The following is a 25,702-nucleotide window of genomic DNA, read 5'->3' on the forward strand; positions in this document are numbered from 1 at the left end:
GAAGACAATTTTAACTGTTGGAGAAAATGCTTTTTTGCTCTATTTTCATCTTCCGGATTTAAAATCTACATTGTGTTGACGTCACGATTTGTGACGTGACAATGGACTATAGAACATTGATGAGCCTCGGTGTCTATTCAATTATTCATGAGATTGCATGTTCTTATCCTATGAGAAGACGCTTCGCTTAATTATTCACAACACGTGTTGATTTGCTATGAAAGACGCATCAGACTGTGAAATGACATCGCACTCATTAACAGAGAAACATTCATGGATTGCAGAAGAGTGTTTGTTTTTTCTTTGTAATAAGAGTTCGGCACAAACGCGATTCATTCATTTGGTGAGTGTAACCGTTTTTATAGCTCTGTGACACAACCTGTCAGAAGGCTTATATAAACGCCACAGAATAATATATATGTCTCATTTGTGAGTCGCTTTGAATAAAAGCGTCTGCTAAATGACTGAATGTAAATGTAATATGTTTTCGATGCATGGTGCAAATGGCTGTGCATTTGTGTTTTTAACTCGATGGTAGCGAAATGAAACTGTCTGAACGCAAAGCTGTGTGTGCTGTCTGTCTTCCCTCTTCCCCCTCCCCCGGTCCGCTGCACACCACGCCCACTTTTTTAGCATTTTTTAAAACTGTGGTGAGAACTAACCAGTGCAGAAATGGGGGGTTTCATGACCCTTTAAATAGCAATATATACTTATTATGTAAATATTTATATTAATAGGGTTGTATATACTGTAAAATGTATTTAAATGTAAATGTATATTCTATTAGATTTAGATTTTATTTGTAAATCTCATTCTAATTCAACTTATTCTGAATAAATATTAAATAAATAAATAAAAACATTTAATTAAAAATAAAACATCTGATCAAAATTAGTAAAGGAAAACAAAATAACCAGTAAAATAACATTTGAAAAATAAAAGTGCAATGTCACACATTGAAAGCAAGAGAACCAAAAAAAACTTTAAAAACAAAAACAAACAAAAATAATAATAATAATAATAACCAAAACAACCAAAAAACAAAAACATCTATTTGATTCAAATCATCAGGAGCAAATCACATCACACATTCATAAAACATTTAATTTAAAGTCTGAAAAAAAAAAATCACTTGCTTAAACCCTACAGTGAAATGAAGTGAGAGAAAAAGTAAAAGAGCTTCTATGCCATTAGAGAAGTGTGCCATGTGGAGAGTCTCATTACAGTCTGGCTGAAAATCTTATAATTTGTAATTGAGCAAGCTGTGAGGTCTACTAACAAGTGCAAAAATATCTAAAGTTCAATTAGAAAGCCTTGCATAATACATCAACATATGGCCATAAAAATACATTTATATAAATATAAATGCACACTGAACCTCTTCATCATTACCTATTTAAGCAGCACATCTAGAAGTAAATAGGGTACATGGATCCCAGCAACCAGCCATACAAAAGTCGAATTCAAGTCACTTTCCCACTTCTTAAACATGCCTACCAAGATATAACACTGCAGTTTGGGTGTTTTTTTATACATTTATTTGCTACTACCACAATAGATCTAATTCAAAAAATGCAATAGTTGTTACAACAACAATACTGTTGCAAAGATGTCTTTTTTAAGTGTAGCACAGGTATGTGTGCTGTGATTTAATGTCACATAATGTTGTGTAAATGCACCCTGATCCATCCTAGACATCACCTGAAAATCTGCCTACTCACATCAATCAACCGTTGTGCCTATATTAATGTTTCAACTTTGACGGTTACGTGCAACTAAATTAAATGAGATAATTGGTACATATACATGCCGGTGACTTAACAGAACGTCCTGTCATGCAGGGCCACAGATCATATAAAGCACGACAAGCATGACTAAAATAACCCTGAAAATTCTACTCAAAATGTCACATAATGCAGGGAGACTCATATATATATATATGGTAGCTGAGTTTTGTTTTTTTTTGCTCTTTTATGCTTTGCCCATGCAGTAACACACTAAAGTAGTATTTGATGGACATAGTTAACAAATCAGACACCATTCACTTTAAAATCCAATCACAAAAGTGTAAACAGCAATTTGTCCAAATTAATCACTTGTGATCAGGTCACCAAAGACATATTACCTTGGTAGCATCTATATGGTCCTGCAGTGAATCAATGAACAGGTCTCCCACAGGCTCCCAGGCATCCCTCACTCCCTCCGCCTGCTCCAGAGCCACAGCCAGCTCCTCCATGGCGGCCTGGATCTGCAGCAGCCTCTCCAGGGTTCGCTCCATGTGCCGATGTCGGTCCACGCAGCACGCTGTCAACTTCTCCCACAGGTCACTGGCCACGTTGGCCTGCTTCCACACGGAGCGACTTACATTCAGCATTCGCCGGCGAGGAGAGACTTCTGTGAGTGAGAGGAGGGGAAGAATAGGGAGTAACAGAGAGGCTATGAGCCAACAAAGTGAAAACAACAGCTCTTATATCTCCATTATTAATTGCTTCAAATGACAAAGATACACTCATGTGGATGCAGAATTCGGTTGATGGCCTACATGTGAGGAGGCAGTTTCTCTTCAGGCACTGCAATTTCTATGTACCTGTGCTGGGTTAATGTTGGTTTGTTAAGATTGAAAACTCAAAGATGCAAATAAACTGTACAAAATAAAAAATTAAATCCAATTAAAATATCTAAAAAAAAGAATGACTTGAGAGGCAACATTGCAGTTTTAAGTATAAATTAGATATATAAAAAAAAGATTTAAAATAAGACAAAACACATTAAAGATGAATCTATGACAACAAACTTTAAAATCTTATGTAGTTTCTTATCAAATTATTTTATTTTGTTAAAGGATTTTTTGATATTTTCAATTGACAAAACAGCCCTACAAATGCATTAAAACATCAAAACTTATTATTATTATTAGTTTTGCCAATACTATTACCCCCTAAAACTGTCTGATACGCTGTTACCTAGACATAAAGCATCTGCTACCAATCACCAGCACTTATTTGGAAATTTTTTTTTTTTTTTTTTGCAGTACTCTTACTTTTCTGCATTAATTAAACTTTATTGGAAAATTCTACTAAATGGAAGCTAGAGGCCGCTGACTGACCGGTGCAGGGTCCCCTTGTTTTTGAGCCAATCATCTTAGGCCTAAATATCGTGTGATTAATTATTCAGGATCCAGAGGAACACAATGTCATGACACTTGGTTAAATGTATCAAAATGGTTCATTAACCATTTTTCATCACTAGGGAACAAACCTTTGCCATCAGGCAACATCTCCTCAGGCTCCTGGAATGGGTGTTGTGCCAGAAAGGTCTGAGCTGATTCCAACACAGAGTAGATGTAGGGCCCTCTGGATTTGACATCTTCCATGAAAGCCTGCACACAACAACATATGTTTACCAGTGCGTCATGCAGACATGATCAAACATCACAGCACAGGAAAAAAACATGAAAGCAGCCTCAGTGACACACATAAACTAGCTCACAGACACCGTATTGGAGCCCCGCAGCATCCATCAACCCCTGACGTGTCAATCTACTGAACTAAAGCAGCTTTTCCATCTTTACCTGTCTAGATGTTGACAGATTAGGATTGTTCAACCTAAAAAGGGAAATTCTGGCATTCATATTTCATGTTGTTCCAAACCTGTATGAATTTCTTTCTTCTGTCCATGTGAAGGCATTTTAACTGTCTGTGTCCTACAATGAAAGTCGAAAACAATATTGGACCCAAAAGAGCGATCATCTTCAGTATTTCACAAAAGTCTGAAAATCATACAAGCTTGGAATGACATGAGGTTGAGTAAATAATGCTAGAATTTCCAACTATCTAACATAAATCAATTTGGGCGACTAATGTACAGTAGTAATCTACGATGTGTATCAATGGAGTAGACTCCCTAGTTCTAGGCACCACCTACAGTTTTTCCACCAATCACTAATAGTTATAAAAGGAGACAACTTAATTAATTTATTGTGCGATTTTATAACTCAGAGGAATATTAACCCCTCTTTTTAAAGTCATTTATTTGAATGATCCAACAGCTCAATCCTCTTATATCACAAGCATGGCTGTGAAACCACATTAGGAGTCACCCCCACTAACACGTGCCATGTCCTTGAAACCTCTACCCACCTACTTGCAAATTGAGTTAGCAACCAAGAAACTGTAAACTGAAATCAAATTGTCAAAAGTAGAAATGTACGGCCGGGCTGCTGGAATCAAGAGGTCTCCTGAGGGGTCTTTGTGGAAAGCATGTCCTCTTGCTCATGCCTTGCTATTTCATGAAATAACCGAGGCCTGAAAATGTTTTCATTGCACTCCCTGTGAAACTTCATAGCAGCTAAACAAGAGGTCTGCCTTTGGCTGAGCGAACAAAAACAGAGACTTAAGATCACTCATGTATTAATTATACATTTGTAGGAAAGCTGCAAGAAATTTTTGTTTCCTCAACTAAATACTTACGTTATGATGCTATCTACATAGTATTCAAAGACTCTGGTGAATCAATTAGAATTTCAGTCAACACTAGTATTAGGGCAAGCTTCAATATATACACATTTTTTATAGTTTTTAAAGCAAACCATACTCCCAATCTATTGAAATCTGTCAACAAACTCAGAAAAAAAATAGCACAGGGGGAGACAAAAAGAGTATGATATTAAAATACAGAGGAAGAAAAACACTTATGATCAATAATTAAAACATTTGAAAACATTGTAATTCTCTGCAGAGCAGCATATGTGATTTTGCTCTCTGCTTTGTCGAAAAAGTTTTAGGGCGATGTGGCACATTGGGAACATGAACATTGTACATTGCAGCAGTGAATTGGAGGAAAAGAGAACAGTATGTGACAGATGGAATGATAGCATGAAAATGGGGGTGCATGCACATTCATATGTGTATCTACTTATTACATAAAAAGCAAAAAGCGAGCAATAAGGAAGAATTAAGGGACAGCCAAGAAAGCGACAGTAAGTTACAGGTCGGTTAATTTAGAGGATGATTTCACAGTGTGTCAGTCACAGAAACAAAGAGCTTTTCTCTTTTCTCTCAGTACCCCTCTCTTTCCTGCTTTATTCAGCTGACAGCAGAAATCGGCAGGGCCTATTACTGTTTGTGTATTGAGAGAAAAAACACGTTTGAATGCAGAACATAATGTGTATGCACAGGAGAATGGTTAATATTTAAGGAGATAGTTCACCTAAAAATGAAATAAATCTGTCACCCTTCACTCACCCTCATGTCTTACCAAATCCGCATGACACAAAATTCTAACATCCACCAATGTTTATTTTCGATTCAACGAATATCCTGTTTAAGTTTGAGTGTTGAGGCAATAAACACTTTTTTTTGTGTACCAAAATTACAATTTGTAATGTCTTCAGCAAGCATTTAGCTAAACTTATCTAGCCACCATTTACACAAACCTTGTTACATTAGCTTAAAGTCCAATGCACATAAAAATACTAAAAAATAAGAAATCGTTTAAAAACATTTACAATTTATGAATAATTTGTAAATCTAAAGTTTCAAGTCAGTCTAAAGTTTCAACTTTAGACTGACTACTGCAAAAATGTGAACAAATGATTAATAAATGATTAGTAAAGATGTGTGAACAGGGTAAATTCAGGTCTTTCTGGAAATTTTTCCATTGAGATGACTGCTCATAAATGTATTAATGATTAGTAAACATTTGCAAATGATGACTAGTTTCCACTTTAGATTGGTTAGTGAAAAACATGAGCAAATAATTAATAGATTATTTGTTAAGATGTGTAAATAGAGGTTTACACAACAAACAAAGACCAACAAGTGAACTAAAAGTTAACTGATATTTAAGAATTTCAGTTTACATTAAATAATCCTATGGTAATCATTAGATAATGATTAGTAAATTCATTAGTAAACATTAACAAGAACATTATGTCATATTTCTAGCTATGTGAATATATATTAACTAATGATCTGTTAAGCATTATATAATGACTGTTAATGATTTATAAATGAAAGTTATTATAAAGTGTTACCAACATTACATTGACACAGTTACAGCTGATAATAGATTACTCTAAACTGTAATGTAGAATCATCAATCACTTGTAAAGTTGTTTTGAAACAATGTGTATTGTGAAAATATAAAAACAAACACAAATCTGAATGAGTGACTGAGTGATCTGGCATCTTTACAAAATGTCACAAAAAGTCATAAGAACAACATCTATGATTCTTTGTAGTGCATGTCAATTTTTGAAGCTTTAATTTGTACATTATAGTCTTAAAAATGTTTAAATTTGTTTTCCAGTGTTAGAAAGAATGTTATGCAGGATTAAAATGATTTGAGTAAAAGTCTTTTTAAGTAAAGTATTCCTAAATTGGAGGGGGTGGGGAGGGTGTAAACATAAAAGTTGCATCTTAAGCAATTTATTGAGCATGCATCAGTTGCTGCCACTATGTTTTATTTTCAGTGATCTTGCAAGTTTCTTTGTGGTTAATGAACTGAGGGGGGTTCAGATTTACAATTAACATGTTTCATTCAGGTCTATTTTTGCATCTTGATAATGGATTCAGAAGTGTTTTATTAGTTTACAGGTGGGTGGGCTCGAATCTTTAATGTCATTCTGTCTGAACTCCTGCTGCCATACTGCAGTCTTAATATTAAATTGATTCTGTTATGTTGATAGATGACAAGATTAACTGTGTTCAGGAGCAAAGTCCGCATGAGAAAAGATGTGTGTGTGATATGCATGTGTGTTAGGCCAACCTGGTGGAACTCCCGCTGGTGCTGCACAGCTCCGACATCACCACCTATGGGCAGCTGCTCGGACAGCTCTTCATCTTTAGCTGTCAGCCATTCAATGATCTCCTGCAGGGACAGCTGGAGCTTCCCACTGTTGTCCGAAAAGGCCTCCAGCCGTACTCTGCCAACACAGCAAACGACAGCCCACCACAGGGCACAGACCCATGGTCAAAACTTAGACAGCACTGAGATCACAGCACCGAAAAACTGTCCAAATCAAGAGTCTCGGGACGAACTGTTACAAAACCTTGTCACCATTTCGGTTTTTATTATTTTTGAGGGTTTTGCAGTGTTATTCTCTGGTGAACAGGCAAACATAACTTGACAGCAGCATGTTTTTGATGCTCCACAAGACTATATATTATATATTTAAAAAAATCTTGCTATATGGTAAAATGATATGTGCATAAAACCTGCTTGCACATCAAAAAACTAATTTGACTGAAAATTTGCTAAAACAAATTTACATAATGTACATAATACATAAAGTGACAATTTTGTTTTAGTGAACAAGTGAAATGGAAACAGCTTAATTCGCAACTTGTTTTTCAATTACTTGTTTTTAATAATGGAATCACATTTGGGGTTTGATAATTCACCTATATCGGCTCATCCGGTTTTTGGGATTTATATACCGTATTTTCCGGACTATAAGTCGCACTTCTTTTCATAGTTTGGCTGGTCCTGCAACTTATAGTCAGGTGCGACTTATTTATCAAAATTAATTTGACATGAACCAAGAGAAATGAACCAAGAGAAAACATTACCGTCTACAGCCGCGAGAGGGCGCTCAATGCTGCTCAGTGCTCCTGTAGTCTACACCGAAAGTGCGACTTATATATGTTTTTTTTACCTCGTCATGACGTATTTTTGGACTGATGCGACTTATACTCAGGTGCGACTTATAGTCCAAAAAATACGGGTATGTATAAAAAAAAATTAACGTATTCTCCGGACTATAAGTCGCACTTTACTTCATAGTTTGGCTGGTCCTGCAACTTATAGTCAGGTGCGACTTATTTATCAAAATTAATTTGCCATGAACCGAGAGAAATGAACCAAGAGAAAACATTATCATCTACAGCCACGAGAGGGCGCTCTATGCTGCTCAGTGCTCCTGTAGCCTACCACTGAGCAGCATAGAGCGCCCTCTTGCGGCTGTAGACGGTAATGTTTTCTATTGGTGCTTGGTTCTAAATAAATGCGACTTATAGTCCAGTGCGACTTATATATGTTTTTTTCCTCGTCATGACGTATTTTTGGACTGATGCGACTTTTACTCAGGTGCGAGTTATAGTCCGAAAAATATGGTAGTTAAAAAGTTTGAGAACCATTGCCTCTGTGCAACTTGTAAGGTCAATTCCTAGCTACTGAGCCCTTTGACAAAATCAAAGATTTGATGGATGGTTCTGGACCAGTACCCAAAAAACTGCAGATACAAACTCCAACAATCCTTAAATCTATGTGCTGTCATCATTGTGCCCTTCAGCAAGACCCCAGGTTGCTCCAGCGGGACTGTCCATGTAATATGGAGCCCCTTAGGATAAAAGCATCTGTTAAATGACAAAGCAAAAAGACTGTGATTGTGGGCCTCAGGGTACCTTTACTCACAAATTGACCTCAGGTTCACACAGATTGATTTGAGTGATGACTTGTTACAACAGGGCTAGTAAAATTTTGCTTCCACTTAGTGATAATTGAAATGACAGTGTCCACCGGGACATCCAAACATTAATGTGCTTGTTATTTTAATCATTCACAGATAGAAGCCAATTGTCAGGCAACCATGTGCTCGTTAGGACAACACAGGCAGAAATAGAAAACTCATGTAAAACTAAGCCATCAGTGATTGAAATCAAATTCTCAGTAACAGAACATGTTATTATATGTTGCATAATTAGAGAACAAGTGCAGGGGTCTGATGAAAAGAGAGAAGCCTGCTTCACCTGTTCGGACCTCTATTATAGTGAGAGGGTGGGCACAGCGCTCTTTAATGATGTGTTATTACACTCAATAAAGGCAGCCAGGCTGCAGACATTTCATTAGAGAGCCTGTGTGTTCTATAGTTGCCTTAAGACTCCTTCATCATTCAGACACAAACACAAACAAGCACACACCTCCTCCATTTGTACAAAGCAGATAAATAAGCACCCATACACACACACGTATAAAACACAAAATAATTGAACCCGAGGAAAATACTGCTCACCCAGCTGATACTTGCAAAGGGTCACAGCCACAGCAAGCTGCAGATTTTTGTACTATTCATGTCAAAGATCAAATTAAGTTCTTGTCTGTGTGAGTTTAATGAGTTCATCTAGCATTTCTACGCTGTGGTGATGGGTTGAACCTACTTAGAAATGAGAAGGAGGATTTTCTCTCTCTCTCTCTCTCTCTATATATATATATATATATATATATATATATATATACATATATATATACATGATTTCAATATATATATATAGTTGCTGCTTAATATTTTTGTGGAAATTGAGATTTTTTTTTTTTAATTATACAATCTGGATTCTCTCGCTATAAAGGTATTCATCAAAAAAACTGTATTTTTAAAAAACAAAAAAGTATGAATATTTGCAATGCTACAAAATATTTCTGTCACTTCTGATCAATTTAATGCATCCTTGCTGAATAAAAGTATTAATTAATTAAATACAGTAACTATAAAGTCTCATTGACAGATATAAAAATCATATTACAAGATGCTAAATCACAACTGAGAAAAAAATTACTAGTCACAATTACAAGAAATAACGCCGCCACTACTGTGAAATAAAGATGTAATTACCTTAATTTGTTGTTTTACTCTGAGGGGGAAATGGGCTTTTATAGAATATAAAAGTCTACCAAATAAATACATGCAAATATATAAATACAAATACACAATGAGACTTGGCATGAACACACGCATAACTTTTTTTCACTTCTTGTAACATTTGGCCCATTGAAACATTTTCCTGAATCAGAGTAGTTCATCCAGTTCATCCTGTGAGTACTGGGGACACTGCCATTTTATTTTCAAAAGGGTATGATCTGTTCTGTATAGTATCGTGCAGAGCCTGCTGTGTTTCTGCAGCCTTTCTGAATGCTTAGACTTAAACCATCGATCATCTCATCTCTCTCTGAGGCTTTATGGGGATTCCTCCAAAAGCCGCAAAATCAAACAATGCCTCTGCTGGACAAGCATCCAAATCCTCTGGTCCTTTATACAGAGGAGGAGACACAAATAAAAGCCCAATGGAATCAGGGCAGGGCAGTGTTATAGACCTCCTCACTTGGCTCCAGGTAGCAAACTCTGGTCAACAAATTAAGATTAATGGAGGGCTTTTAATGGATTGGATTGCAGTGCTGAGATGGCACATGTTGGAGGCATCTGGATTGGTTCTGTTGTGGGAGCTGGATGCCATGTAAATGTGGGCAGGCTGTGACTGCATGGAAGCAAACAAGTGACAGCTGTGCGCGGTGCTCTGGCAGTCTTGAAACGTGCTTGTTCGATATGAACCATCAGGCATGGTGGCTAGCGTAGGGTATAGTAATCAATACCAGTGGCCAATGAGGAGCTTCTTTTACAATGTTCACACATGGCAGGGACAAAGCAAGCCTTTTTTTTTTTTGAGGATCATTCATGCCTTTTCAGAGCCATCTGTTCTAAATTTCTTTTACATTTATCTATTTAGCAGACATTTTAATTGGACCGACTTACAAATGAGAGTAACACAAGCAGATTTGCAATTTACAGTATTAACCCAAGTTTATAGGTCCAAAACATGATTTCAATAGTATTCGAAGGTGTTTGCTTGTAAAAAATGGTTTGAGCACACATATTTTCTTACATTTGCCCATACATTTTACGTAATTTCTATTAACCTGTAACATTTTGTACTTCACTAACTGTCATGATGTAAACTTTTCAAATCTTATTAGGCTCATAGAAAACTGAATTACTTGTATCACTATTTCCAATGCCATCGCCTTACATACCTAATATGACCATAATGGTTTCAATCTTACAACTAATGTAATTTCTTAATATTCAACAAGTTTTGATGGATTCCATTACTACACCCAAACCTTAATTTAGAAATTATTTATTTTTTGTTATATTCACATAATGTATATAATAGAAAAATGCATGTAAATAGGAATAATATAAAGATTCATAAAGATAATTTTTTTTAAAATTCTAAATCTGTCCATACGAATACATTGCATTTTGGATGCTGTCTATAAGTCCATTTGCACAATTAAGCATATGTTCAAAAGTACAAAAATGTATGTCTAAATGTTACATGCACATTAAGACCGTATAATACATCAAAATTATCACAATATAATTACAATTATACAATACAAAATTTCAATATGCATATCATAATGGCTAGCACTAAATAAATTAATTCTAATACTTAAACTTTTTTTAGATAGAAAATAGACTGACCACTCAACTATGTGTGTGTGCGACAAGATGCTATCATAGCAAAGTAGTCTGGAAAACAGCCTGATACATATAGAGACACTAACCTGAACAGATCAGCGAATAACTAAATGGTAAAAATTAAAGTGAGGTGCCTGGTATCCTTTCTCTTTCATTTGTGTTTCCATTTCAGAAGCGTTGCCTAAGGCTCTGTTCAACACTCTCTCTGAGGCCAGTTCTCTCAACAACACAAGCCTCGAAATGTAACACTGAATGAAAGAGCGGTGGGAGATTTGTCTGCGAGCACAGATTCTCAGATGCAATGAAGCCATTGGCTAAAAAAGGTGATGGTGCCATGGGAGAAATGAGCCTTACAATTCAGCATTGCCTGTCTCGCCTCTTTCATTACCCTACATTCTGTTTATAAGACACAGTTAAGCAAATACAATGGGCTGCTGCACAGGCCCTTACATGCATACAAATACTGCACCTGTATTGTAGTATGGTTCCATATATGTCATTGTGTATGCATAAACACTCCATTGGAACGCTTCATTGGAATATTTCATGTGAGCGCTGAGAAGCAAAAAGGAATACATTTCCTGCAAGAGAGCTTTAGATATGCATCTTGCACAGACTCTTGTGTATTCATTTATTCACTCACATCCAATAAAGCCACGTTAAAGCATAACTTATCTGTGGGAGACGTGTAAAGAAGTTTTTAAGGCCAGATAGTGGGCAAGTCTCAGGTGAAATTAAGCAGACATTTGACTTTAACAAGGCTTGTCAGGAAAGCCACAAGAGTTACTGTGCAAATAAAAGAGAGCTAAACTGAGGGAACCTGATACTATGTCTGGTGGTCTAGCCTTGCCCAACTGTATCATTAGCTTACCCGAAACTTGTGCCAAGTTAGGGATGATGAGTACCGCTTTAGTGCCTGGCTGCATCTCCCAACAAAAATGATATTCAGCCTTACTACAGCTTCTTATTTCTCTAAGGGACGGATATTTTTACATGCTGAGCATCCCATGCAACTGTATCAGCAGTGCATTGTGTCTACCCAGCAAAAGATAGCAATCCGCTCAGCCCCACACTGATAGATGAGCGTGCCGGACAAGCTTTATTTGATTTAATCCCTACAAACACAGCCAGGAAGACTTAATAATTCATGCACTTTGAAAATCCTTTTGACTCATTTGTTCATTAGGGTGTCTGAATAGTGGGTTTATTTGCAAAGCCTAGCAAGAAACTCGAAACGGCACAGCGTACAGTAACCTCTCACAAATTTTTTTTTTTTTCTCTGGTCCCAAGTCATGATGCAACTGATGTGGGTTCCTACAACCATATGAGGACTGAACAACTTTCTGGTACAAACACAAATATGTGCATTTCAGCAAAGTTAGAAAAGATTGTGTTTTCCACTGGCTGCAACACATACCACAAGTTCCTCCAAAAGAGTACACTATGCCAGAATATGGGCTGGCTCAAAATACCCCTGCTGAAAAGACCAGCACCACTTTCTTTTTTTAGTCCAGGGTGGTTTTGAATGAGAGGGAAAAGAGAACTAGTTTCATTTTTTAAAAATTTCATTAACCATTCTCAAACATGCAATTTTCTGCCAACGTGGACAAAACGACCCACTAAAACACTCTGACAGTGTTTTCTGCACAACTACTGATCACAATACTGCTACCGAATCTACAACTGAAACATAAAATGATTTGCTTAGTCTGATTCACAAACAATTGACTCTTGTCATTTCAAATCAAGAATTGGTTGTTCAGATAACAATGTGTAGTTAAAGAGAATACAATGACGTGCCAACAATAATGAATTTTGTTATTTCTTTTTTAAATGAATGAATGAAACTATTCCACTTTTCTACTCGCTTAGTATTTTTATTTAATATACAATTATTCTATACATTTATGCAGCCTCTAAAAAGTCTGTAAATGAAATTGAGATGCTACTGTTTTGAAATTATTCCTTTTTTTCATAACTATTGAAATTATGTCATCATTTGGTAACATACTGCTTTGTGAATCTAAAGCAGAACATTTGTATTCAATTATTTCTTCCTCAAAATTATTATAATAATTACTAATAAAACCTTTATTAAACCAAAATCATTAAAATTGAAGAATTGGAAGTTATAATATGTATCTCCCCTCCTAACATAAGACTTAAACAATTAAAGTCAATGGTAACCAAAACTAGGCATTCTTCTGAATATTTTCTTTTATGTTCCACAGAAGAAATCATACAGATTTGAAGCAACATGAGGACACATTTTTCTGAGAACTGTCCCTTTAATTATCTACAACTGACACAAGATTCCTTCTTCCTACACAGTTAAACATCCACCTTTAAAAATCGAAAGAAAATTTGAGGACATCTTACTTCCAAAACAAGCAAAAGGCCTTGAAAGAATATTCCATTTCCTCTCCCTTTTGTAAACTGCATTTAGATGCACAAAGTACATTAATTACAAGTCAAGTTTGACATGACAGTAGATCCATTAGCAAAAGGGTTTTTAACATTCTAATCTCTGAGCCTAAAACGCAGAGAAAGGACAGCAATTAGCATGCTGTTAGGGCTCAATCAAGCTGCCTTCTGTCTGCTGTTGAAAAGACTGGATGAGGCTTTGAGGATGGCTGAAAGGTCACCATGCTCTCGCCTGCCATTTAGCTCTGAGCATGGTACAGAACAGAACTGAACTGGCATGGCCTTCTTTTTATTACTTTCAGCACTGCAAGCTCTGCACTTATACTTCATAAAACTGCAAATATGAATGTACAGTATGTGGAATGATATCAGCAAAGAGTACTAGCTGTAACTTCAAAATACAGCATGACACAGTCGTGGAAGTTTAGATGTGTTAATTGTTTACAATCAACGCAGACAAAGAGATGCTTTGAGCAGATTTAGGGATGTGGGTTTTGAGTCACACCATCAGCACCCACTCACAGCTGCGCCATCAGAGAGGTGAGAAACATCCAGGCATGTCTGCAATCACACATTCCCAGCATGCCTCTGTCAACCCATAAACCCCCTCAGCCACATAGCCCCCCGGTCACAGCACATTCACTGCCGTGTGAGTGGACCCCAATGAAGCCAAGCATTCTGATGAAAATGACAAAGACGAGCTCTGTTCTGCCCCGCTAGCAAGACTGTTTGATTTCTTTCTGTCACAGTGCCTGAGAAAGAAAAAAAAACAACTAAAATTCCAAGTAAATTATTCATGTTGTGTTGCTCTGAAACGCAATCTACAAAAGTCAAGCAGTGATTCAACATTAGGCATAAAACAAATAATGCCAGCTCTACAGTCAACAAAAAAACAACAGCATAGAGACAAAAGCCTTGACCATAATCTATTAATTTATATATATTATTTGATCAAACATAACTTAATCCTACTAAAATCCCTGCCATTGCATTTTACAGATGCCAAAGCTAAAAAATCAGGCATTTAGATGGAAAAGACATATGTCTGTCAAAACACGGCCAGCTGAAAAAGTCAGACACCGCAACGCTGGTGCAATATAATCCCTTCCTTCAGGGCTGGAGGATGTCAGAATACTAACAAGAGTACTGCTACTGCTGGCCATCCTGGGATGATCTTATTACCCTGTGCTGCAGGGAAGATGTCCCAATCAATCACAACCTGGTAAATTTGTCCCCAGAGAAAAACTGGGGTCGTGGCTGCAATTAAGAGGCTAATTATGGAAACAAAGCACCCTGCATTACATACAGGCATACAGTACATACAAGTGACATGCAAAACAGCCCAAACTCAAACAATGGTTTTATTAGCGCCTCTAAAAATGGAAGAATTGCAATATGTGGATTTCTAACTACTGAGACAAGAATAATAATACCCAGAAAACAGGGAACATAACAGAAGGCTGATGCAATAGAAGGATGATCAAAAAATGTGATATACCTGATGTTGTGGGATTTGCGTTTGATCTCGTTCCAGCAGAGATTCATGTCGTGGTCAGGGTGCTTGTCCCTCTGCCCCCTGCACTGGGTGGGCAGCTCCTGCCCCTCAGGATCCACCGCCGACTGGCAAGGTACACAGTGGCATCCCGGCCACAAGGGCCACCCTGCAGCTGAGAAACACAATTCAAAATTTAGATAACTTACAAAATCATGTCATGGTGCTCAGGTTAAAAGAAATATTAAAAAAATGTCTCAAGAACTAGTGTTTTTCATTCTATTGTGCACATTTTAAGCAAAAATGTGTTTGTTTTTAAAGCGCTGTGTCATGTCAAGTGCCGCTCTAGACTCTCTTAAATAGAAAAACATGGCAATGGAATACAAAAATGTGCTCTTTGTGAACAGCAAAGCATTTAAAAACACAAGATTCAGCGCTGAGGAATGTTAAAATGCAAACAATGATTAGTTCTGAATGACCTAGGACTTTAGTTTTGGTTCTCAGATTTGATTTGCAGAGCGGTTTTCAAAGAGAACAGATGTTTACTCCAACACTGAAGCTTTTCTTCGTATGTATATCTCCATTTGTTTGCGGGTTTAGGCTGCCAGTCTGTTCGGTGGAGATATTTAGCTGAAAAAGCAACATTTGATGATATCACTGTTGTCAGATATGGATATTTTTGCTGATAGCCTATGGAAACATAATTTTGACAAAACCGTTTTGGATATCTGTTCTTTGCCAATTTAAGTAGATAGGAACTGCACAGTACTCGAAATGCATGCTGGCAAGAAATGAGCTGCCGGAGTGTTGCCAAGATGGTTGATGAGTGAACGGCCTTGTCTTAAAAGGGCCAAAATTTGTTAGAGGTGACACACAATTAGAGGAGAAAAAGGGGTGTGTTTTGGGATGTGACCTAAGCCAGATTTGAACTACCCATCGGGACAACAATCTATCAATCTACAAAATACAAATTATTATAATCAGCAAAGATCCCTTAATCAAAACAACGATCAAAAATGAACAAGAACAGGAGCAAACAAATTCCCATGGGATTCACCTCAACTGATCCCTCGAGCACTCAGCAGATAAATATAATATGAGTAATGCCTGCAGGTCACGTAAACTCTGTTTCTCTCAGCCAGAGCCAGAGTGGCAGTAATGCTGTTACTTAAAGCATCGCTGGAATTCAGTACACGTCCAGAGCAAAGGGACGGAGACACAATCATTCCAGCAAAAGTCTCATGATTAAGGAGCTTTCCCTCAGTCATGAAACCCCTTGTGTCTCGTTCCGTACAGCTGTCAGACTGCCTATATGCTCCTCTTCCTCGCATTTCATTAGCCCCAGGGAGAAACTAGCCGTAGGGAGCGCTGGGACTTTTCCATTTGTAGTTGCTTTGTGGTCTGGCAATGTCAATGTCAAATTTTAGGAATGCATGATATATCGGCTATAAAGTACATGCATTTTGGGTTATTGATCATTACAGATTATCAGTCAATACTGAATATATGCTGGCCAATATTGTATATCTAAACGTGCTTACTAATTTCCTATATTTATTCATCTAAAACTCACTTCATTCATCTTTAAACACTGACAATTTAATAGCACTATTAAATATAATATTTCGAAAATCTCAAAAATCTATTTTTAAAAATGTCTTATACATTCCTACTCTGAACAGTTGCGATGTTACTAAAGATTTCTATTTCAAAGAAAAAATCTGTTCTTCTGAACTTTCTATTCTTCGAAGAATCAGAAAATAAACAGTATCCATGTTTCCATAATAAAATTAAGCATAACAACTGTTTTCAACATATATAATAAGTAAAGCTGCATATTAAAATTATTTCTAAAGGACCATGAGTAATGGGTGCTGAAAATTCAGCTTTGCCGTCAAAGAAACAAATTACATTTTAAAATATATTACAATACAATAGTTATTTCAAAATCAGGGCAATATTTCACAATATTACAGTTTTTACTGTATTTTTGAGCAAATATATGTAGCCTTGGTCACCATAACAGATTTATTTTAAAAACATGAATAAAATTTAACTAATCATAGTGATATCAAAATAAAATAACCAACAATAATGATCAAATACAGCAGGCAATTATTTGTATTGTATGCATATGCAGTACAGTGAGTGATTATCTTCTGTGAGTTATGATAGGCTGACCTATACCCCCAAGTAGTTGTTTAGTCCCATCCCATCCCTGATCAGCCCCATCATCCCACACATCATCTACAGTACCCAAGGCCTCTTCTGGTACCCCTTGCTAACTAACCATGACGACATACTGTCAAGAAGTCAGTGCTGAATAATTTCAACTGACATCTATGCAGAAATAAACACATCCGGCTGTCCGGGTCCATGCAGCCGCTACACTAAGCCAAAACAAACAGAACCTGAGATGTGTCTCAATGAGAAATTCTGTACGCCATGTTCCCCAGAGCAGGAAGTGAATTAATGCCTCCGCACAGCTCTAATGTGTCCCCTCTTCAGACAGCCTTCCACTAATTCATTGTCATTTTTCAGTCTTCCTTAAATGTCTCTCACTCTCTCTCTCTCTCTCTAAACTTAATCCACTGTCTCTGTGATTAATCCTGGTTGTTTATGGTTCGTCAGATATCTAGATGGGCATCAGATACTGTTAAAACGCTAAATGATCAGGACACAGTGAGGTAGGGCCTGTTGTGGAGGGGTGAACAGTTGATTCAATGCAGGAACCCTTTCTGTTTTGTGTTTATGTGCCATTACGAGTCCCCACTCAGTGATTTGTGTGTTTGACAAAAATGTTGCTGAATCAGCTCAAAACTAAAACAGTTGCGGAAATGACCCTCTGACGAGGACTTTTCCACCAATCAGAGACATTTGGATTGAAGACGCTCCACTGTCCACTGCCAGGACTTCTTCTGGCCCTGGCAGCAAAGGAACTGGCATGCCAACAGAAATCCTACACCTCCCACTCAAATGCACAAAAACATGCACAAATACACACCAATTCTCTGCAGATACGGTTCTATGGATTTCAATTGCACAGCATGAATCTATACAAACTCCCCTTGGGAAATAAGGAGAAATGTTCAAGCTTTTTGAAGCAAAGTATATGCCTAGACAGAGATCAACAGAACATAGACAATAAACTTATACTGAATGTAATATTTTTAAATAGATATTTTATAATAATATTATTTAAAAATATTACTGTTTTACCGTTATTGATCAAATAATACAGCCTTGGTCAGCATAAAAGACTTATTTCAAAAACATTTTAAAAATCGTACCAACCTCAAACATTTGAATGGTAGTGTATGTACATTCACTACAGTCAAAAGTCTATTGCACTGGATCTTTGTTAGAAAAAAATGCCAGTTCATGATTTAAGTTCTTGTGTAACTTTTTCTTGTATTGCATACATTGGTTTGAACCAAGAAGAAAGAAAGAAATAATAAAGATACACTTCTTCATTGTATCTCGATCTGACATTGCGCACAACATACTGTACAGTATTCAAAGGCAGGTCAAAGCCGAGCCAGTCTACTGACACACAATGTGCAGAACGTTTTATACTGACCGCTACACAGGGCTTTAAGTACCTAGCTTTGCCTTCAAAGACCGACCATTTCCATGTCAATAAAAAATAGCACTCAGTTTGTAACACAGAGCTCTCTCAAATACCTTAGAAGCACGAATGTCAGGCGATCAAAGTCTGTAAAGGAGACAGGCAAGTCATGTAACATTTAAAAAGCTGACCTTGATCATCTGATTCAGACCTCGGTTCACTGTAAAAAATGTCTGCTCTTTGAACCCTCCATCCCCAAGAAACTGATAGTTCTTACCTCAGAGTGGAGAGCTCTTCCTCTGACACCAGAATGTGCATGCAATAGCCTTTCTCTTATTATATACATGTACGGAGCCTCTCCTTTGTTGTCCACAATGGGTGATTTGGGCTTACAAAGACGGTCTGCTGTTTATGGTCTGGAAGGAGTGCTCAAATACTGCAGAAGTCCTGCAATCAAAAGCACTATTGTCCCTCACATTCCACATCACACCAACCTGGCTTGTCCACCCACCGGGCCAGGAAAATGCCATGTACACAATCCAGCAGGCTGCAACTGGCTGCCCGCCTGTCTAAATGACACTCAACACATGGCAGCTGGCCACTGTCCGCCTCTCTGGTCTACCCAGAGTCTCCCTGTTGTCCTGGGTATTCCCTACATCTCAAACAAACTCCAAATGACCTGTGTGTATTCATTATTTCCAGTGCTGGGTTTTTGATCAGGGCAAGTGCTTGGCTGGACCAAAGGCTAGATGTGAATAGGTTTAGTTGATGAGGCTCAACTCGCCCAATACACCACAGAGACCTAGAATACCTACAGAATTCTATCTGTTAACAATCCCATTAATCCCCTCACTTGTAGCATTGTTTTCTCACGATAATATAAAAAATTATGGCTTTTAAATATACATTACTAATATGCTTATTTAAAACAGATATATGTATCAGTACTGGTATTGGTGGTACTGACCTTAGCATGGGTTGAAAAGATGCCTTTAAACAAATTTGCCTTCTTTACGTTGATTCTATTATTATTGTGATGTGATGTCTAAATATATTAATAATTACACGTTTTAATATTCATGGTTAACGATTTAGAACATTTTAAAAATTAATTACATTTTACAGACCTACTTTAATATGATGAAGTTATAGCAATACACACACTTTCATTCAGAAGTTGGGGGAGCAAACAGTGGGAGTATCTATTTTTTGGATTATTTATTTATGTATTTACTTATTTATTAATTTGTTTTTACATTCATCAAAAGTGACATTATAAATGGCTTTATTTCCAATAAATGCTATTCATTTGCTCTTTATATTTCTATGAAGGAAAGAACCCAATAAATAAATAACTCAAAATGTATCACCGTTTACACAGAATAACTATAAGCACAACTGTTTAGTGTTTTCAACACTGACAATGATAAGAAAAGTTTCTTGAGCATCAAATCAGCATATTTGAATGATTTCTAAATGATGATATGACACTTTAAGTCTGGTGTAATGGCTGCTGAAAACTCAGCTTTGCATCACAAGCATAAATTACATTTTAAAATATATCAAAATAGAAGATAACTTTTTTAAATTGCTATAATATTGCACAATATTGTTGTTTTTACTGTATTTTTTTATCAAAGAAATGCAGCCATGGCAAGAATAAGAGGTGTCTTTCAAAAATATTTACTGACCCCAAACTTATTAATGGTAGTGTACATACACAGCTAATTTTAAATGACCGTGAATGTTAACTGGATAACAGCGTCATGCTAAACAGCACAGCTTGACCTTTTACAACACACCCAAGCCTAGCAGCCAAGATCAGCCAACAAAGGCAGAATCTTAGGTTGCAGTTCAACTTTGGCTCCATTTAACAGAGCAGAAAAACTGTTTGCCCTCCCCAGACAAGCTATTATCCCCTCAATGACAAACAGTAATTTTCCGTACAAAAACATGCCAAATGCACACTTGTTTAAGGAGGCAGTGCCCTTGTTTTCCACCGAGTAGCGTTGGAAATTAGACCTCCATTAGCATTTGCAGTCATTATCCCTGGCTATGGTTGGCTCAGTGAGATGACAGGCCATTATTCCGGCTCTTGCATAGTGCCACTCTCATCCCTGTGCATCAGATGAACAATTGATAAGCAAATGTTTTATTCATTCGTGTGTTTGAGTAGACTTAAGTGCTGAAGGTCTAGCAGTCAACCCAGACAAACTACCCACACAGGAGTTTGCTGGACTGGGAAAGAGGGTGCAGCTTCTAGTCAGGAGGGAGTGTAGGACTTTACAGCAAGCACAATCTTCTGAGTCACATCTAACAGTCTCCAAGCTGGATAGACTCTCTAGTAAAGCACCTCTAATACACCTGGCTCTCTATCTGAAAAGCCTTCGGGGAAATGCTCAGAAAACCAAAGTAGCAACCTAATGTAATGTAGACATTGCTATTATGTTTCAAGCATGCTTTCTCCATTTGAACTGTGAGCTGTGCTTCAGTGTGATTGGAAGGTTAGGCTTATTTGCTCATGTGAGTGCACTGAGAATAAATTTGAAAACAGTGATAGAAGGTTAGTGTGCTAGAGCTCTTGCAGTTTAGTGGCATGACAAAACACACTTGACAGCTGACAACCAGTTATCATTGAGACGTATTGAAACAATCCAACTTTGTACTTTGTAATATATCAAACAAAAAAGGGAAGGGTGAATAATATGAGCAGACATTTGAGAAGCATATTAAAGAAACAAAACAGAGCCAGCAGACTGAAGCTAATGTGTTATGAAGGTGTGAAAATTTGTGACTGGCTGAAAAGAAATTGACACAAACACTTAAATTGAAAATATATCAGAGTAATGTATAAAAATAAAAAAAGATTTAGAAGAACTAGCCATTTTTACAGTTTCCCTTGTGCATATGTCCAGTGCAGTGTGCGTTTATTTGCATCACAGCTATAAACATGATGGAGGGTGTGAAGAAATAATCAGTGGAGGAGATAACATGTCTATTTAACACAACATAGGATAAAAAGACTGCTGAGAAGTCAGATGGGTGGGAAAGTAAGAAACAAAAGCTGTTTTGACATTTTTACATGTGTCAGAATGGAAAACATGCCAATTACAGACTATGGAGCCATGTCTCTGACAGGAGTGCTGACAGATTCTTATTGCTACGCTGATGCTCTTTGCATGCAGAGAACTTTTGTTTGGAAGAAGTGCACATGTAATATTGCAGAGTTTATGGTACACATAAACATTGCAGTCAGATCAAATTTATGTCAATAATTTGTATTATTTATATATATATATACACACACACATATATATACATACATATATATAAATAATGTTTGTATGTATGTATGTATGTATGTATGTATCACGATTTCCATAAACAAATGAAGCAGTTTTCAACTGCTGAACTGGATGATTTAACAGTTTTCAAAATTGATAAGGATATATAAATTACCTAATTTACAAAAAAAAAAAGGTTACAGTTATAATTATAAATTCCAAATAAATTTAAGTATGAACCAGATGACAAATACAGGCTGTATGCAAAAATATGTGTATGCATGGTTAGTGAATAAGGCCCACTACGTTCATGTTCGTAAGGAGTCTCTTTGAATTGGCATTCAGTACTAGAGATGAGTTATTTGACTAGGGATCCCTGAATAAAACTGCCATGAATATGAAAGTCCTCATATTCTCATACTGTCTTCAGAACAGTTCCCCATCTGCCTAATGAACAGTGGCTGTCTGTCACCCTGCAGAGAGCTGAGCTCTAGAGGCCTTTAATAAGGTTAAGGAGGGGTGGTAACATATGTAGGATCCTGATGAGATTAGTTTGTGCTGTGTAAAACAGATGACAGCACAAACATTGCGGCTCATATCAAAAGAACTAGGTCTCTGCTTTGTGTAAGACTGCCTACGAGCAAAACTAACTACTGCAGAAAGGGGCAATTAGAGGGAACTCATTTAAGACTTCAGTCAACACAGTTCATGTAGTTCTTTGTCCACTCTGGCTGTAAACTTGAAAACAGTTGAGTTACTGAGTGTTAAAGATAATGAGTGTGAGTGGAGGTATCTGTGATTTATCTGCTGAATTACACATATGCTGTTAAACAAATTGGCAGATTGGTTCCCCTGTGACAGTCTAATATCTTCCGTCATGTGTTTAATGAATAGGTAAAAGGTTATATGGGGCTGGCTAAGACTTTAAGCTAAATTCAGGGAATAAGAACACAAAAAATTTAAATTCAGTTTATATTAGTTATTTACATATTCAATCACTCATTCGCTGGAAAATTTCCCTGCAGTAGCTCTCATTTATCTTTGCATTTCCACATTCAGACTTGGAGCTTGAAGACCAACGACCCGTGTCACATCAGGCTTGACATCAGTGATTGCAGCTTTCCAAATTTCAATCTGCAGAAGCACAGTCTTTTAAAAAAAAATTGCAGATGTTGAGAGCTTCAGTCATAAACTATAGTTTCCCACATTTTTCATTATTATTACACATGGATATTCAGTAAAATTTTTCAGTCATGAATAAAATCTCTAGCAGAACATCCATTCATTTTTTATTTATTTATATTTTCATTTGAATCTGTTTAATTTCAGTATAAAATGCAATAAAATACAATCAAAAAATTATATTCATTTCTATGTTTGAATTACTCTTTGTGCAAGGCAGAGAACAATATTGTGTTTATTACGGTATTTTTACCGTAATGTGTAAATTACACATTTTATATTTTAAAATCATTACTGCCATAGTGTTTTAATGGTTTTGAGGGAAGAGGCAATGAGATTTAAGGGCAACTGCAGATCGCAAGATTTACAACAGCAATAATTAAACCAAAAAGATTTAATTCTGTCATTTACCCTCCCCTCATCTTTCCAAACCAGAAAGACTTTCTTTGTTCTGTGTAACACAAAAGTGAATTATTGTATTTTAAAATGTTCCTGGCCACTGGGGCTGGCAAGCTTTCAAAATTGATATTCTTCCAAAAGAAAAAAGAAAAAAAATAATCTTTTTGTGGAAGGTCATTGTGTGGTTTTAGAACAACATGAGCGTGAGTAAATGACATTTTTATGAAATATTCTGTTAAAAAACTAAAATAATAATATATTTTTTTTGGCAAAGCCTTTCTTCAGAGTGTGCCAACAGAAAAATATGAATAAGGTTGACTTTGTTCAAGAAAAGCAATATTAACAGCATTAAGATCTGAAAAGTGGAACTCTATTTCAATTTTGTCTATTTCACTTTTACATCTAATTAAGTTCCAGACATGCACTGTATGATCCTTTGATGGTTAGGAAGCACCAAAGTCACCTTTAAACTCTTAGCATAAGAGAGCACATTTGACAGAGCTTGTCTTGTTTCTAGGCGACAACGAAGTGTCTTCAAACAGATTGTGTTTGTATGAACATCCTCTCTTATCAGCCCACGTTTCTCTCTCTGCTAATTTTATCTAAGCAAATATGCGTGTGCAGTTTAAACCTAATTAACAAAGATTCACACATGGACACTAAACGCACTCCTCCTCTGCCTCTATGCCTGGAAAAATCTGATTAATACACCACTTCAACACTATTCTTAAGGACCACTGATCTGTAAAGCAAAAACTTGGTCCAGCAAATCATTCATTTAGCAACCCTTAATTATGACTGCAGCTAATCAAGGCTCTGTTGTAGAACGTTAGTGATAATGCTATAAGATTTCTTTACAGTGATGGGTAAAGTTCAGTATGCGACATGGGAACAATGTTGCAACCTAGCAGTCTACAGTCACTTGTATAGATAAAGAATGTTGATGGATATGTATGTTCACGCACACTAATGTCACACACACCTAAATACACACACACACCAAAGTCACAGCTGCCACTGCGAATAATAAGGAGAGCTGAGGCAGATCGGACTACGGCTCATTTGAAATCTGGGAATCTCATTAAAAGTGAGAGAAAAGGCTTTTGACAGCCTTCTGTGTGACATCTCACCCTCTCCTTCTCTTCCATGTGGGCTGCCCTGTCAGCCGTGTCACTTCCTGTTTGCGGAATTAGTCACTGAAATTCTATGAGACCAGAGTCAGGTTGACAGCTTGTTGTTAAATAAAAAGCCGGCCATAAATTATTAAATCCCCTAGAATTTTTGTAGTCCACTACACCAAACTGCAGTCGTAATGGAGGTCCTAGCCGAGATGAAATGCTTCCTAAATTATTTTGGCTCAGTTGGAGCAGGAAGAGGAAAATCAATGGTGATCAGATATGACACGATCCATTTGTGAATGCAGACATCACCTCATATTCAAGGTCCTTGTGGACTCAAATAGCATTACAAGGATTACAAGTAAAAGGGTTTTAGATTCAGAACATAATGAAGATCAATAAAATGCATCATCTGACTTTGTTTAACATCAATATTATCATATAAGCCATTTTCCAATGACTCCTCATTCAGTTTGCAAGCAAAGCCAAATCAACAAAAAAATCTGAATAAGATATTTAAATAAATATGAGACAAACAGAGCAGCATGCAGAACTCTGCATGTGCGTGTGTGTGTGTGTGTGTGTGTGTGTGTGTGTGTTTGTGCATAAGATAGACAACAGCAAAAAACAAGACAGAGAGAGCCAAGAACATCTTTCTCACCTCAATCACAAAAGCATTCAAAAGTGCCAATCACTTGAGTCCCATGGCATGGAAATTGAGAGCTACTGAGCGGACAAGGCCTCGTCTGAACTCAGTGGGGGGTTGATGTATCACACCAGTTTCATTGCCATTCTCCAAACTGAACAATCACTTAACAGTAGCCAGGTTCAAGTCCTCAGCATCATTTTGCTTAAGAGGGCACCCCAAAAAAAGACAGGCGTAATTGGACTGTGCCAAGAAGTCAGAGCACTCGCACAGGAGGGGGTCTAGTCTCACCGTCTGCTCTGAAAGTACAATTAATTTCTGAATTCTTGCTG

At 36.9% G+C, this 25,702-nt stretch overlaps 1 protein-coding gene across 3 annotated transcripts in view; it reads right to left on the bottom strand.

Moving 5' to 3' along the window:
• The window catches only part of LOC132113726 (dystrophin-related protein 2-like), a 115,794-nt gene that overhangs the window by 39,967 nt on the left and 50,125 nt on the right, over positions 1-25,702 (bottom strand). For 2 of the 3 annotated variants that reach the window (XM_059521668.1, XM_059521671.1), the window contains exons 2-5: positions 15,180-15,348; positions 6,769-6,925; positions 3,259-3,379; positions 2,126-2,394 (exon numbers count right to left, since the gene is read on the bottom strand). In XM_059521668.1, coding sequence (XP_059377651.1) covers positions 2,126-2,394; positions 3,259-3,379; positions 6,769-6,925; positions 15,180-15,226 — 594 coding nt within the window. In that variant the 5' untranslated portion in view covers positions 15,227-15,348. Of the gene's footprint in view, positions 1-2,125; positions 2,395-3,258; positions 3,380-6,768; positions 6,926-15,179; positions 15,349-19,018; positions 19,143-25,702 lie in introns of those variants that run through there. The other variant, XM_059521669.1, reaches the window with a different exon arrangement.

Source organism: Carassius carassius, chromosome 33 (assembly GCF_963082965.1).
Source record: "Carassius carassius chromosome 33, fCarCar2.1, whole genome shotgun sequence".
Classification (NCBI taxonomy): Eukaryota; Metazoa; Chordata; class Actinopteri; order Cypriniformes; family Cyprinidae; genus Carassius; species Carassius carassius.